Source organism: Dryas octopetala, chromosome 5 (assembly GCF_963921425.1).
Source record: "Dryas octopetala chromosome 5, drDryOcto1.1, whole genome shotgun sequence".
NCBI lineage: Eukaryota > Viridiplantae > Streptophyta > Magnoliopsida > Rosales > Rosaceae > Dryas > Dryas octopetala.
Genome location: NC_141370.1, coordinates 16,072,473 through 16,088,787, shown reverse-complemented (window position 1 = coordinate 16,088,787; position 16,315 = coordinate 16,072,473). Strand labels below are relative to the sequence as shown.

The window sequence follows — 16,315 nt, the reverse complement described above, 5'->3', positions numbered from 1 at the left end:
TATGTTTCGGAGAGTACTAACTGTTTATTCAGAATATTATCAGACGTTTGGTATTGTTTTGGATAAACAGTCTGACTAAGTTATATTGTGTTTGGTGCTCCGTCAAATAGCAGATCAGACTTTTTTTTTTTTGGATAACTTAGTGGAAATTGAAGAAAAACACTGCCCAAGCAAAACTTTGAAGAAAAAATCATAACCTAATTTCCAAAAAAATGTAATAAAAAGATCTATTGAATAAATCTAAAATAAAGGATAAAAAAAATAATCATACACCATGTATAAAAGAAGAAATATATAAAGAGAGAGAAGATGAAAAGAGAAGAACAGAAAAGAAGCATATTGGAGAGAGTATGAGAGAGAGAGAGAGTGAGTGATGGATATACTTGGAAAAGAGTGAAGAGAATAACATGTGGAGAAGATAGCAGAGAAGAACCCTAGAGAGAGAAGATGAAAAGAGCGTATGTTGATTTTCAGCGTGTTTTTGTTTTCCCAATTTTTTATATTTAAACGTGTCAGGTAATTAAATAATACAAATCGACACCAAACAACTGACATTGATTATTTGCTTCTATCCAGAGTCTAATACTATGTATCAAACATGCCCTAAAGGCCGCTGCCCTTTCATCCCTTAGATAGATAGATAGAAGGGAGGGCATTGTTTTTGGTTTTTCATGTTGTCAAAGAGTTGAACAATAGTTCTTTCGTATTATCAAAGAGTTGAACAATGAAAATAGATGATGAGTATCCGATCAATTGATCGGGTCATGTAGAAACAATGTTCAAGCTAGCCTACGATCTATTAGGATCCCAAAATGATATTTGTCTATTTAGACTTGAACATCAAATAATTGGGATATCATTATTTAAATTTTTTCTAATTTTCTAATCATTTTTTTGTACATATATAAAATATATTTCTCTATTTAATTCCTAGTTACAGATGAACCCTGTAATCTCACTAGGTTGGGAGCCCCCAACACATTGGTGGACATGGGCATCCATTACAGATGTACTTTTCCTTTGTTGATTTCTTTCTCTGCTCTGTCCGCGATGTTTCTCGCCATTTCATTCCTATTAGTTTCAAGGTTTTTGTCATTAAGAAAAATTTGGAGCCAACTTTATGCATGAATAAATTGGTTCGAGTACAATGAAAATTTTGGCCCCTAGGAAAGGAAATAAAAAAAATTAATTCCAAAGAAGAATGGCATGTTTATTCAGTGAACACAATTAGGCAAGAGTAGAAAAGGGTGCCCTAAATAAAGCATCACTTAGGGCATGTGATACGAAAAGTCATGAAGAAATTGAAACTAGTGTAGAAGCACCTTTGTCTTTGATTTAAGGTTGTGCTAGGTTTGCGTCCTGCCAACATGGTTTTGCAAAGGGCATGTGATAAAAAAATGTGGGCATTCCTGAGGATTAGGCTTTTTTGTGACACCAACTGCCAACAAGCTGCCTCCCCTCTCCCCATCAATAATGTTTAATCAAAAATGGTCATTAAAAAAGTGTCTCATTGTCTCTGAATAAACAAAAGGGTCTTCTTCTAGCTCCCACCTAAAATGCCATAGGGTACACATTTGATACGGAATCAGTGCCAATTTGAGATAAGATAATTAGATATTATCTCCTATTTGTGAATGAATTTGGAACCAGACCATTTTGGTTACATGAACCTAGTAATTACTTCAATCCCAAGCCTAGATTCTTGGTTTTAGGGTCTAGATTTATGCTAAATCTTGTCACATTTATTGTTGTTTTCTTTTTATTTTCACCCAGATGCCTTGATTGGTTCCTCTTAAAACAGACCACCATGCACTGCCAGCCTTGAATGTTGATAAACAATTCAAACCAATATATATGATTGAATTCTGATTTGAGAGGATGGTACTGGTCATTATGGAATGGGGAGGCAAGGAGGCAAGGAGGCTAGCACGGCCTGTACATGTTGTTTGTCACAGCCAAAAATTAATCAAAGCTATAGATTTTATATGAGTAAAGAAGGATATAGAATTTGCAAGTTGTTGACCAAATTTGCTACAAGATCTTCAAAATTCAGGGTGACCCAGACTGTATCACATGCAGATTGCAGACCGTACAGGGCTGGCATGAAAAGGACCATCCAGTAATGCTCACAATGATGTTAATATGTTATATATAGCATTTTAAGAGTTGGGGTTACACATAATCACTTTCAATTGTGTGATTTTCAGACTTTTGCTTAGCATTTTTAGCTTGCAATTAATTAAAGATGGCTCAACCTGTGAGGTCCATTAGCTTACCATCAAGGCTACACCCCAATTCCCAAAAGATTGAATCAGAGTTAAACAAGCTAAAGACTTGGAGATTTTCATATGAGGGAAGTTCATCAAGTCCTCTAGGGAGTGAGTCTCTTCTAGTGGGCTTGTCTGGGCTTGCAGAGTTGTACAATTGCATTGAGGAACTTGTTCACTCTCCACTGACCCAACAAGCTCTTAACTATCAACAATCTAAAGCACTAGTGGAAGAGGCACTTGATGGGTCAATTGGGTTGCTAGACTCATGTGGCAATGCAAGAGACCTGCTCTTGACAATGCAGGAACATGTCCAAAACCTTCAATCCGCGTTGCGCCGGAGGCATCACAACGGAGATTCGAGCATTGAAAGCAACATTCATGCTTACATTTGCTTCAGAAAAAAGGCAAAGAAGAACATTGCAAAGAGCCTCAGGGCTTTGAAGAAAATGGAAAGCAATCTTGGGTCTTTCCATCTCTTGGATGCAGACTACAATGTACAGATGGTGCTTAAAGTATTGAGAGAATTAATTTGTGTCACAATTTCTATCTTTCAGTCCCTATTTGTGTTTCTATCCATGCCAGTGACCAACACAAAATGGTCATTGATATCAAAATTGGTGGCTGTGAAATTGGCATCAGCAACAGAGAAAGGCCAAAAGATTTACAATGAAGTGGGAAGTGTTGATGTTGCTCTCTGCTCACTCCATGGTCACAATATCCACAAAAGTGATTCCAAGACTGATGTGCAGATGGTGCAGTGGAGATTAGAGAGTCTGGATGGTAGCATAATTGGGCTTGAGGCTGGATTGGAAAGACTGTTCAGATGCCTATTGCAACATAGAGTGTCTCTGCTTAATCTCCTTACACCAGCTTAAAAATCTCTAGTTCTCACCAGTACTAGCCAGTCATGGCATCCAAATTTTACAGGATTGTACCATGTTCAAGAACCATTTTGTACAATTATTAGGAATTCTTATAATGAAACTGAATACATATAATTCTTTTCAACTTAATCTGTGTTCTTATATCATTATATGATGGAAATCATCTTGTTCAAATCATATTTTGTAAGATTGAATTGGTTTGTGCTAATGGAATTATGTATTATCTATAAGTACATACACCATCTAGTATTCCTTTGTAGCCCAAGCATAGATCAAGCTTGAATTTGATTAACATTGAATTTTATGGGATCATGACTTATTAGATCATAATTGAATTTTATGAAGATCACCTGCAATATTGACTCTAGGAAATGCCAATTAATGTGCCAAACTGTAACAAATACTAATAAAATGCAATGTTTTTGGTCTGATCTATACACCAACTAGTTATTAGTTTAGTATTAATAGTACTCTTTACAACGTCGAGAAGATTCAACTACCTCTTAATTAAAAAGAAAAAAATAATAACCTACACATAAAAAATAAAAAAAAACAACAAATTGATTAAGACCCAAATAATTTTCTTTTCATGACATGGGATTAATGTAGCTCAAATTGATTTGGACCTACGAATATTATAATTATCACCTAATTTTTACCCATTATGTCTCTATACAAATCCTTCAATGATTGAGGGCTATATTTTATAGAAATAGGTCTATAGCTCCTACATATAATACATATTTGGGCATACACACTTGTCTCATAAAAATCTAAATTGATTCTTGCTGACCTATGCGAATAGGACAAAATTAATCCACCATGACTATGCCATAGCATGAAATATGGGGTGCAAACATGATTGGAGGCACGTTGATGAATATATAAATGATCATGATGTATGCCTAAGAATTATAAAATGATAACCATGCATCATGCTTGTGCTTTTCTTGTGAACATGGTCGCTCCACATGCAGCTCATGGATTGATGATGAATTGAATGATGATGACCATGATGCTATCATGGCCTCATTAGCTCATTGCTGATTAATTGGGTCTTTGGGGGATGGAGAAGGCAGTGGGCTCTGTACGGTCCAATGGGGCCCAAAAGCAAAAAAAGAGAAAAAGAGGATTTAACTAATTAATTAAAACCATGATACGTGTTTGCACAAGAAAACAAAGCAATAGATGAGAAGGTGGGTCTATTGATGAATGCATAACAGTCTGCTATAAGATTCCGGCATGTTTTGAATGCTTAATTAGATCAATAATGGGCTTATAAGATTTGTTTAATACTTTCTTATCTTCGCAATAATAGTCATTAGTGCCTTATGACATGAGATCATGAAAGTTATAATAAAGTTCAAAAATTGATTAAAATGGCCATTAAAACTATTTTCTTTTTGGCCGATGTGACCATCAAAACTAATTTAAGTTGGATGTTATGGCTGATAATAATGTCTATTACATGCTTTCTTCTTAATTAATATATATTTTATTAAAGCCAAATTAAAGGCATGACAAGAATGATCAAGTGGGTTACTAGGGTCCTAAATTCTTAAAAATGCTACTAGCTACCAGCAACAGAAAAAGCATTAAAAATAAATTTAATTTGATGGTGGGAAAATTAAATATGACATAAAGCTATTCTATCATAAAAGTAAAACAAAAAAAAAAAATTTGTTTGTACTTATTATAATTCTTGGCATTTTTCTCCTCTTAATGAAATTAATACATTGTTAATGAACCTCAATTATTTGAAGATGAATGCGTCGACCATTTGCTTGCATGTATTTTAGTATTAATTCCTAATTATTTCTTATTAAAAGTAATTGAGTCTTAATTTCAATCTCTCTTAATTCACTCTAATAAATTTGATTAGCAAATAGCAATTGGTCGTTTTGTGCCTAATTTTGTGCCTAAGAAGGTCAACTGCGCTAGCTGACCCGTTGAACAGACCACAACTTGACCGTCAGTATATATTAAACCTTTATATTTTCTTTTTGTTGCTAAAAACAGTATTAATCAAAGCTTGTCTGCATATGGCATGTGATGAATAAGCTATGACCTTATGGGACGGCAACATTATACCCTTTAATTTGTATAGACTATGCCTTTAGACAACGTGGACCTCTCGCTGACTTCAAATTCTGCATGGCATATACTATATATATGCCATTCTGCCTACTCAGAGAATATTTCACCTATGAACATATATATAAATATATGTATATATTAATTTATTCATTCTATATTATCACTGTTGAGGAGTTATTAATTTAATTATTTAAGTAGGAAGGAAGATAAATGTACAGATATATATATATATATATATATGTGTGTGTTTGAGTAGTGTTTGAATTTTATTTTTAGGTGCATTGTAAAGACAATGTACTGCTCCATTATGAACCAAATCGATGCAGAAAAGTAGCAGCAGGAGACAACAAGAATCATGTTCTCACGGATATACAATGATGTGTAGCATGTGATGCATGCATATATATATATATATATATATATATATATATATATGCCATTAATACTGTGCTCAATGCAAATCTTATAGCTGCGAGCTGCTTTTCTTAGCTTTTGATTGGTCACAGCAATTAGCCGCCCACCCTTGAAATTTAATTTCAGCTGTATTCGTTTCAATGTTTCATCATTAGGGTATCAATTTCCAATGCATGTATATTTGTACAGGAATATATATCAACTACTGCCATAATGCCTCCTTGTCTCCAAAGAACACCGGCCAACTTCACCATCATCACCATGACAGAGACACAGTTTCAGTTTCATTATTCACTGCCACACTCTACTGGCATACACATGCAATTTGCAATTATAAATTAATTAATTAAACATCTTTCATGAAGTTAAAGGAAATTATCAATTTTGTCCGCTTGGTTTGATCAACGAACTTTTTTTTCTTTTGTCATTATGATCTATGAACTTTTTGACGTTCTGTTTTTTAATCTATTCCGTCAAAATTTTATAAACAAACGTTAAATAGAGAGGTAAAATAGTCCATTATTTCGTCTCCTGTTTTTCAATATTTAATTCTTCTCAATTTTGACCCAACTTTTAACCTATTAAATCTCTACTAAATTCATCAATTTTATACTAGTTTTGAAGCTATGAATCTCTTCTTTACAACCATATAAAAGAATTCAAAATGAAGCTATAAAACTCGAGATAAATGATCACAAAGTAGGCTACCCGAAACTGTTCCATTTTAAAGAAAATTTCCAAGTTTTTGAAATTTCTTCCAACTTTAATTAATTTCCTTCAAATTCAACATCTCAAATCAATTTCTTAGACTACTACAAACATGTTTAAAGTCTCTCGATCCATCACACAACTTCAAACCGACCTTAAAATCAAAATCTCAATTAAATATGATCAATTGTGTGCCAATTTGAGACTATATATATATATATATATATATATATGCCGGCCTCTTTGTTGTTCTTTGAAGCAAGACACAAACACTTGTGAATCAGTTCCAAAATTAACTGTAGTACTATAAAATTAAACTATGTCAAACTGAGACATCCATTTAAAAATAGAATATTCGATATTATTATAAAGAATATATATTAATTACTGAATTACGGTTAAGAGATATATGAAATTGTTGGTTGAGAGGGACATGTCTTTCCGTTCATACATTATATTGATATTAAGGGTGGGAATGGGTCGGGTCGGTTGCATATTGGCCAAACAATTGACCCGATCCAACAAGGCAGATAATGCAATTTTGACAACTAACAACCGACCCACCTATTATAGGTCGGTTGCCGATGAGGTCGATATGACAGATATAGGTGAGTCGGTTGAAATTATTAAACCAATATTTGATCAATTTCAAAACCAACATCCGAACTAACTTTGATGGGTTGGTTGGTATTATCGGCCCGACTTGGTGGGTCGGTTATTGGTAGAATTTTCGGTTGACCAATAATGGCCGGTAAAACCGACCCATTCCCACTCTTAATTGATATTATTTCTAACTTAACCACCTAGATTCAACCAAAAATGAGAGCAAATCAAATTAATCGGTTAATTCAAATATGAGATTTTATTTCAAAAAGTATGTTGGTGTAATTTGGAAATATATACCAAATAATATATCCAATATATTATATATAAATAGTAATATATTTATATATAATATATTGGATGTGAGATAATTGTAGCTGATCGATTTACACTTCCTAATCAAAACTAGCGATTAAATGATGGAACTCTTCAATCATCACCATGCTTGGAGGCAACCAGGCATACATTAATGAAACAGTAATATATATATCTGTGCTGGACTTGATGGCCCTGAGCCTCTACCGTTGTTCACGTTTTCAGGATGCATTATATAATTTAAATGATACCAAATTTATTATCAAACCTACCCCCATTTATCAGTTATCAACTCATTTCATGCCCCCTTGGGATTAAAGAAAGAGTCATTTGTCGCCTAGCTAATTTGTTGCCCAAAAAATTTGCGGGGGCATTAGAGAGGGGATATATGCATGGCTTATGCACATGCATGCATTCCCATCACATGCATGCCAAGGATCTGCCATGCAATTAATTATTAATTTGTTGGAAAAAGATGTAAGATTAAGAGCCACATATCTATAACTTTACGTTGGTTTTGGATTAGTAAAGGTGTATGATCGATGAATGCTATCAATCTTTTCCAATTCACTTTTTCCATCAACGTTTTTCTTTATTATTTTTATTTTATAATATATTTTTATAATCGAAATAGTTCATTATTCAGCTTTCATTTAATTCTATATTTAACCATAATGCTATATAATAATATGATTTAATGACAACTACCAAACTAACAATATAATTAAACAGAGATAATAAGTAACACAAATAAAACAAAAATACTTATATTTTAATTTAATTAAATAAAATGAATAATGAATAGCATGTAGATGTTGAAGTCGGTAACGGTTATAACCTCCTCAAATTTACAGTTAACATCTTTCGCCTTGGGAAAGTAAGCTTAGGGTTTGTGCATCCCAATTCCCAATATTGGCCATGATATATAAATCCCTTTATAAGCATTTGCTATTTTTGGTAAACTATAAGCATCTGCTATTGGTCCAAAACCTACCCATCATATGGGAATTGCCATTTTTATAATGGTATTGCTATGTACAATTTTCAACTCCTTAGTTACCTACGCTAACTCTTGGTACACCGTACACCTAACAATCCATCAATACACTCCTTAAATTTCATAATTAATGAATCATCCTAGCTAGCTAGCTCAAGAAGTACCCATTTAAAATAATATAAAAAAGAGAGAGAGCTAGGCAGAAATTAAGCACCACCGTTATACAAATTAAGTTAAAGGCATAAATTCAATTTAGATACATAACTATATATGCCATTTCAACGGGGTCCACGAATTTTTAAATATTTCAAATATACACCTGATTTATTATGTAAATTGAAAAATGAAATTTCGTTCATCAATTTATTGAGAGATCAGTTAAATGTCAGCTTGCCTTTTGCTAACCGGGATTAATTGGCGACGTGGCACCAACTCAGCATACATTTCTCGCCAAATGAGCAACAAATGTCCACTTGACACGGGCCCACACACCCATCACCTCTTTTTCGCTTGTCGAACGCTTTCCTGACCATTTAGTCTCCAAAAAACATCACATTTTCCCCTAAATTCGAATATAAATCTCTCACTTATGTTCACCGAGCGAGAAATAGATGATGAATTGGTGGACTCGTGTCAGGGGTTAGGTGGACATGTGTCGCTCATTTGGCGAGAAATGAGCGACACGGGTCCACCTAACCTCTGACACGAGTCCACCTAACCTCTGACACGGGCCCACAAACTCTCTCTCTCTCTATTATTATTAAATTGTGGGCCCGTGTCGCTCATTTGGCGGGAAATGTTTGTTGAGATAGCGACACATCACTAATTAATTCCGGTCAGCAAAAGCCAAACTGTCATTTAACTGATCTTTCAACGAATCAATTGACAGAAATTCATTTTTCAATTTAAATAATAAATCGAATGTATATTTGAAATATTTTAAAGTTCATAAACTCCGTTGAAATAATTTATATAATTATGTGTCTAAATTAAATTTATGCCTAAGTTAAATGTTGCTAGGGAATACCCCTCCAATGATTTGGTGAAATGACTCAAAAAGTCAAAAGAGATGGCCAAGCAGAAAGCACCACCTGTTTATTACAAAGTTAATTTCAGTAGAAAATACCACATCAAATCTTCAATGATTTGGTGTATCAAATGACTCAAATGAGAGAGCCATTCAGAGAGCACCACCAGTAATTAAAAAGTTAATTTCAGTAGACAATGCCACTTCAAATCTTCAATAATTTGGTGCATACAGTGACTCAAAAGAGAGCAAAGCAGAGAGCAACACCTGTCTCTAACACCCACATGTCAAATTCTTGTGCAATGACGTCCACAGTATCCAAAAATGAGTAGAGCAGCACGCGTCTGCATAAGCAGCAACCATACGCTTCATACCTCTTGCACACATGGAACATTTTGGGGACCTCGATCTCAGTAAACTAAGAATGGCATTAGCAAATTGAAAATTTGAAATAGAGACATGAATTGTACAACCCATTCGTGCACACAATAGAATACAGATCAAACCCATATATTATTTGATGATGTTGATCTTGGCATTCTAACCACCATGCATTTCTTGGGCATAATTATATGCTACATTTTCTTAATTATCCCAATAGATCTAGATCTCAATCTTTTTGGGAAGCTTTTTGTTTAATGGCAATTTTGGTGGTGAAGCTTTGCTCCATTCTCCAAAATTGAGACAACCCAGACAAGGCCACCTATTGGAGGACTGGTCTGCCACAATTTTAATACATTAAAATGAAGGGCAATGTGGCAGCAGAGGAGGCAAAGTTAGTGATGACTCTTCTTTGCTATTGCCATACCCAATGCACCAATTGACAAGATTCTGAGACACCTCATGTCCAATGCCTAACCGTTTAGGCCTAAAGAAATGACCAATTATTGCTGCAATGTTTCCCACACTAGTGACAAAGTAACCATTTCTCAAGGAAACCCCACACTGCCTCCACATGCTCTCTCTCTCTCTCTCTCTCTCTCTAAGCTTTCATCTCATTTGTGTGTTCCTATATATAGACAATCCTGCAGAACTTAGACCAAACACCTCAAACTTGATCAGCTCTTGTGAAAAGCAAAGAACTTCCTCAACTTTGAGCTTTTTTTCAAAACCAAACTAAGATCAACCATGGCTACTAAGATCCATGTTAGGTCAATCAGCTTGCCCTCAAGATCTCACCCCACCACTCTTAGAGTTGAAGAAGAGCTGAGCAGGCTCCAAACATCATCATCATGTGCTTCAACATCAGACTCAATCTTCAGATCTCTATGTGGACTAGAGGAGTTGTATGAGTGTGTGAATGATCTTCTCCACATGGCATCAACCCAACAGCTCCTCTCCCAACACCAACAAGAGAAGTGCATGGATGAGTTGTTGGATGGATCAGTGAAGCTCTTGGACATATGTGGCATCACAAGGGATTTCATGCTACAAATCAAGGAACATGTTCAGGCTCTTCAATCTGCTCTTAGGAGGAGAAAGGGTGACTCAAGCATTGAAAGCAGCATTACCAACTACACTTGCTTCAGAAAGAAGATGAAGAAGGATGCCAAGAAATTAATCACAGCATTGAAGCAAATGGACAACAAGTTTGCAACTCCATCACTGCTAGAGCAAGACCAACACCTCTCTGCTGTGATCAGAGTTCTTAGACAAGTTTGTGTGAAGAACATGTCCATTTTCCAAACCCTCTTGGTGTTCTTGGCAGTGCCTAAGCCACAGTCAAGCAGGTGGTCATTGGTATCAAAGTTGATGCACAAGGGAACCATAGCTTGTGAAGAGAAGGAAGACATTAATAGGCATGAGATGGAAGGTGTTGATTCTGCTCTGTACACCCTATTATCATCTGCTTCAAGTGAAGAGATTCAAAGTGCGCATAAAAGATTGGAGGCTTTGGAGGTCACCATTGAAGGCCTTGAGAATGGGTTGGAGAGTGTGTTCAGGCGCTTGATCAAAACAAGAGCCTCCCTCTTGAACATAGTCTCACAATAATTATGTGTTCTCAAATTAGTTAGGCCACTGTTGACTCAAAAATCCAAGGCATCCACATTTTTATTAGGATTTCCTTTGGGATCACAACTTTTTTGATACATTTGTTCTATGTATAATGTATAGACATACAATGAAATACAATTGATACCCAAGTTTCTGAATCACATCATGGTGTTCCTTTTATATCTTTTGATTTTTATCTAAGAAGCAGCACTCTTGAACTCTATACTCCATATTCCATGTGCATAATGTCTAAGCAATAGTGCATGCAAGGCTAAAGAAACTTGTAAAGAAAGAATTTGATTTCCGAGTAATAGGAAATTAGGAATTAAGATCAATAATACAGGATTTGAAATATATATCTACATTTCAAATTCTTCAAGAACAATAGCAGCTCCTCAAATCCCTCTGCAGATTCTTTACTGATGTGCCAAATCCTCTTGATCTTTGCTAAGTTATGTTTAAATGCTTCTTGAACCATCAAAAATCATATTCACTTCATCTAAGAGATCCCTTGGCTTTTTTCATATTACTTGTGTAAAAATTACATATTAAATCCTAGGATTCTTAAGCCCAAATAACTTTGGAGTGTCCCCCACTAAATCTTTTCATTGATATCATCAAACTAAACGTCAAGAATAAATCTTTTTTTTTTTAATTCCCACACCCCTATTTGTTCCTTTATGAGAAAGTCTTCGATGAACCAGGAAGTATATATCATTCTTACAATTATCTCATTATGTGATCGGCATGTGATACATAGACATACGAGAAAGGGCATATATAACTGTCACTCTACAAATTTTGCTCCCAAAGAAAAAAAAAAAAAAAAAGTCAATAATATCTGTCCCGACTCAGAAAATGTTTCATTCTCGAGTTAAGATGTGATTCGCAGGTAATTAGATATTTTTTGGATTGAAGCGTGACACCAGTACATGTACACCACCCTATATCTTGCGGCAATAAAGAGAAAATTAACAATATTGGTAATGTTTCAACTTCAAAACTTTCAGCCAGCCATCTCTTTCTGCATTAATCTGTACTTTTCTTCTGTTCAATTTGGAATAATGACATAGGAAGTGACAAATTGTCAAATTGTAGCCTCGTACAGAATCAATGAAGTGACTGGTATAGCCCAAAAAATTATTTAAGATTAAGAATGCGAATATTTATCCCACGGCATAAATGCTGTATTCATTTTCTTTTCAAACTTGATGTACAAATTTGGGAGAATTAAGCCTATAATTTAGTTGTTCACGTGCAGCTTGCTGAAGGGGACTTGGGAAGGAAGCTCAATTATTTTATGTTGATGATCAGCCTTTACTCTAGCATTAAATTTGCTGATTACTGTGATAGAATATATCTTTCTTCTTTTCTACTTGTCTCTTTCCCAAGCAAAGGCACTCTATCAAATAAATTGATATATTTGCAAGCAATAGTAATCTTAACCCCTCTGTTTTTTGTTTGATACTAGAATTGAAAAAAATACTCTTTGCACAAAATCTTTATCGAATTGTTTTACAAATTATATGACATTTTATATAATGTGACACGTATCACAAATATCATTGACTCACCAACTGGTAAGTTATGCACTTTGGAACTTCAAGCCATGGCGATTAATCATCTAGTAAAGGACTGACACTAACTTTTTCGCATATCACAGTATTAAACTTAAAAAAACAAAGAAACAAAAAATGGCCAATTACTGTAAACTGTAAGATTTGGCCTCACTGATCTAGAAGTTTTATAACGCGTTCTGAAGAAGTGCCTAGAAAAAGTTCTTCTTTACTGTTAGGAGCCTTCACATTCAGTCACCAATAATATGTGCCAAAAAGTAGTTATCAAACAGAATCATTCCCTTCTTTTAAGGCCATTTGTAAGAAGAAAAGGAAATACAATCCCACTACTTACAGAAAAAGCAAGCTCTCATAAACCTGTGCTGTGATCTCATGCATGACCACAGACCCTGTAGGCTGTAGGTGAGTGAAGGTCAATGTAGTAGCTAGGAGGATATGCAAAGATCAAATATGAAACATATTAGGCGTATCATACACATAATCAACTAAACAAGTCTTAAACTGATGTGGTTTAATGGCATTTGGCATGTTGCAAGGCTCAAGGGGAACATAACAAAGACATGCCTCTCGTGCAACCCATTTATGAATAATGAATATATGACCTTTGCTTTCAATGTTAACTCCCCATTTCCAACCAAATTCCGAAATTAATTAAAAAACATGGTTCTTCATATCTCTCTAGATATTGTTTGATTTCTGGATATATTCAAGGCTTCTTCCATATCCAAAGAACTTTAAAAGCCCCACTTCTTTGATTTGACACCAACCTCCATGGACAATTCTTGACCTATTGATAACCAAATGTGGCGGTGGAGGGTGGTGCATCAAAGGAAGAGAAGGAAGGAAAATACCAAATGAATCTGCCCTATGATGCAAAACAAAAACCCAATTTTGGGACAACACCTTACCCAAATAACAACATTATTGGTCATATTAAATGGGAGGCTTTGTTTGTTTAGTTGGTGGAAGACGTGACAACATAACACACAAGCCATGGACTAGCAGCCCACACTGCATCACATGTTTACCACATTGACATTAGGACCCAAAGATTCTTTTGGTCCCCAAACATCTTCTCTAAAATGTACACCTAGGTATAAATATGTGACTTTGAACCCAGAACAATACAAGGTTCTTATTGAATCCAATCCAATCTAAATTCTAAATTGCATAGCCTTCCTTCCTAAGATGAAAAGAGCAACGATGGCTTCATTCTCTCCAAAGCCCTCCAAGCGCTACAATGTTCGATCCATTAGTATGCCTGCTAGATCACATCCCAGCACACTCAGAACAGAGGAGGAGTTGAACAAGCTCAAGGCTTGTTGGGAGGCAACAACAACAACAACAACATCATCATCATCATCATCAAAGGCAGATTCAATATGCAAAGGGCTATGTGGCCTCAAAGACTTGTACATCTGCATTAAGGATCTACTTCAATTGCCATTGACACAACAGGCACTAGCCCTGCACCAAAATCAGAAATGGGTTGAAGAATTGTTGGATGGCTCTGTTAAGTACTTGGATGTATGTGGCAACACAAGGGATGCCATTTTGACAATGAAGGAGAGTGTTAGAGAGCTTCAATCTGCTCTCCGCCGGAGAAAGGTTGGGGATTCGAGCCTCGAAGACAATGTCACTGCATATGTATGCATCAGAAAAAAGATGAAGAAGGAAATTGCTCATCAGTTTCTTGCAGCTTTGAAGGAAATGGATCACAAATATGAAGCCTTCCCTTTGGATCTAGACAACCATCTCACCGCGGTGGTGAGGGTGCTTAGAGAGGCCAGTTTGATCACCAGTTCCATTTTTCAGTCACTCATTTCATTCCTTTCCACTCCACAATTGAAACCAAGGCCTAGCAGGTGGTCATTGGTTTCAATTTTGGTGCACAAAGGGGTGGTAGTGTGTGACAATTATCAACAGAAAAGCATGAATGAGCTGGAAAATGTGGATATTGCCGTTAGTAACCTGCTTGGACACAATGCAAGTGAAGAAGTTGAAGCTGAGAAGATTCAATCTGCACAGAGAAGATTGGAGGTCTTGGATTCAAGCATAGAAGACCTTGAAAATGGGTTGGAGGGCTTGTTTAGGCTCTTGATTCACACTAGAGTTTCTCTCCTCAACATACTCTCTCATTAGGATATTGGGTCATCATCATATTCCCATCTTTCCATTTGTACCATATATATTCTCCCATTGCTGGTATCCGAATTTTAGAGGATCTACACATATAGTTCTTGATCACCTTTTTGTTTCTGAATGTGCATTTCTGTGCATGTATCTAAATGTATAGTACAGTTTGAATTGAAATGATCTGAATCATTATTGCTCCACTTAATTACATCTTTATGTGATTCCTTTCTGTTTCAAGTTTTCAACTCTTATTTTGTTAGTTTTGTCAGGGGTATTCCCAAATCTGTGAAACTCTAAATGGGCATTCTTGAGTTTGTTAATGAACCGGAATTTGATCTCGTTCCAATCCAGATTTGATAGGATTAGTTGGAGTTAAAACCTAACATAAAAAGCTGTAAAGAAGAAAAATAAAAAAACTTAATTAAAAACCCTAAATCACTATCGATTTTAGTCTAAGAAACACTCATAAAATGGACTGAACTCTAAATCTCCCATAATTTAATTACGATCTAATTTTATTTTATTTTTGACGAAAAGAGTAAATGCATTAAAAGTCAAAAAGGCAAGCCCACATTACATAAGCCCAAATTCAATAGTTTAATATTTGGTGTTAATTTGTTATGTAATATGTTCCAAATCAAATATGAATTAAGACTAATATTATACGAGAGTGTATGTAACAGTAATATAAGTTGTTATCGAAGAAATTTAGGTATTCATGTCGAAATCAATTGATAATAGGAGGGGTAGCCCAAGACCCTTATAAGTCACCATGCAATATTATAATTTTCCAAAGTGGTATAACAATCCACATTCTCACACGCCCCCGCATGTGTGGCGTTACTTGAAACCAAACACGTGAATGACTTATATTCATATTGGGTAACGTAGAGCACGTGTGACCATTTGGCTTAACGCGCGTAGGTGAACTTGCTCTGATACCATGAAGAAATTTAGACATCTATTTCAAAATGAATTGACAATTCTCACAGTTATATCAATAAAAATACACATAAATGATTTTACTTATTTATATAAATTCAAAAAGCAAATAAAATAAAAAATATAAGGAGTTGTGCTTGTATCTAAAGAATCGCATTTTAATACAATTCTAATTACAAATTCAAATTAATTAACCAAAAAAAATCACAAATCCTTATCAAAATGGATCGAATTTTAATACAACTTTTATCAAAGATCCGATACAATTACAATTAATTAGATATAGACTTATAGTTGATCATAATATCAATTTGATAATCCAGTTACAATCGTATTTAATCTTAAAAATA

General features: G+C 35.0%; 3 protein-coding genes across 3 annotated transcripts; all 3 read left to right on the top strand.

The window, feature by feature from the left end:
* The first annotated feature begins 2,245 nt into the window (after positions 1 to 2,245).
* Positions 2,246 to 3,145, top strand: LOC147284908 (uncharacterized). Its single transcript, XM_086245745.1, has one exon. It carries the CDS (start codon positions 2,246 to 2,248, stop codon positions 3,143 to 3,145), a length of 900 nt encoding a protein of 299 aa, XP_086101871.1.
* A 7,289-nt stretch (positions 3,146 to 10,434) lies between these two features.
* On the top strand, positions 10,435 to 11,307 carry LOC147284907 (uncharacterized). Its single transcript, XM_086245369.1, has one exon. The coding sequence runs from the start codon at positions 10,444 to 10,446 to the stop codon at positions 11,305 to 11,307; it is 864 nt and encodes a 287-aa protein (XP_086101495.1). The 5' UTR covers positions 10,435 to 10,443.
* A 2,768-nt stretch (positions 11,308 to 14,075) lies between these two features.
* On the top strand, positions 14,076 to 15,188 carry LOC147284906 (uncharacterized). Its single transcript, XM_086245288.1, has one exon. The coding sequence runs from the start codon at positions 14,076 to 14,078 to the stop codon at positions 15,027 to 15,029; it is 954 nt and encodes a 317-aa protein (XP_086101414.1). The 3' UTR covers positions 15,030 to 15,188.
* The last annotated feature ends 1,127 nt before the right edge of the window (positions 15,189 to 16,315 follow it).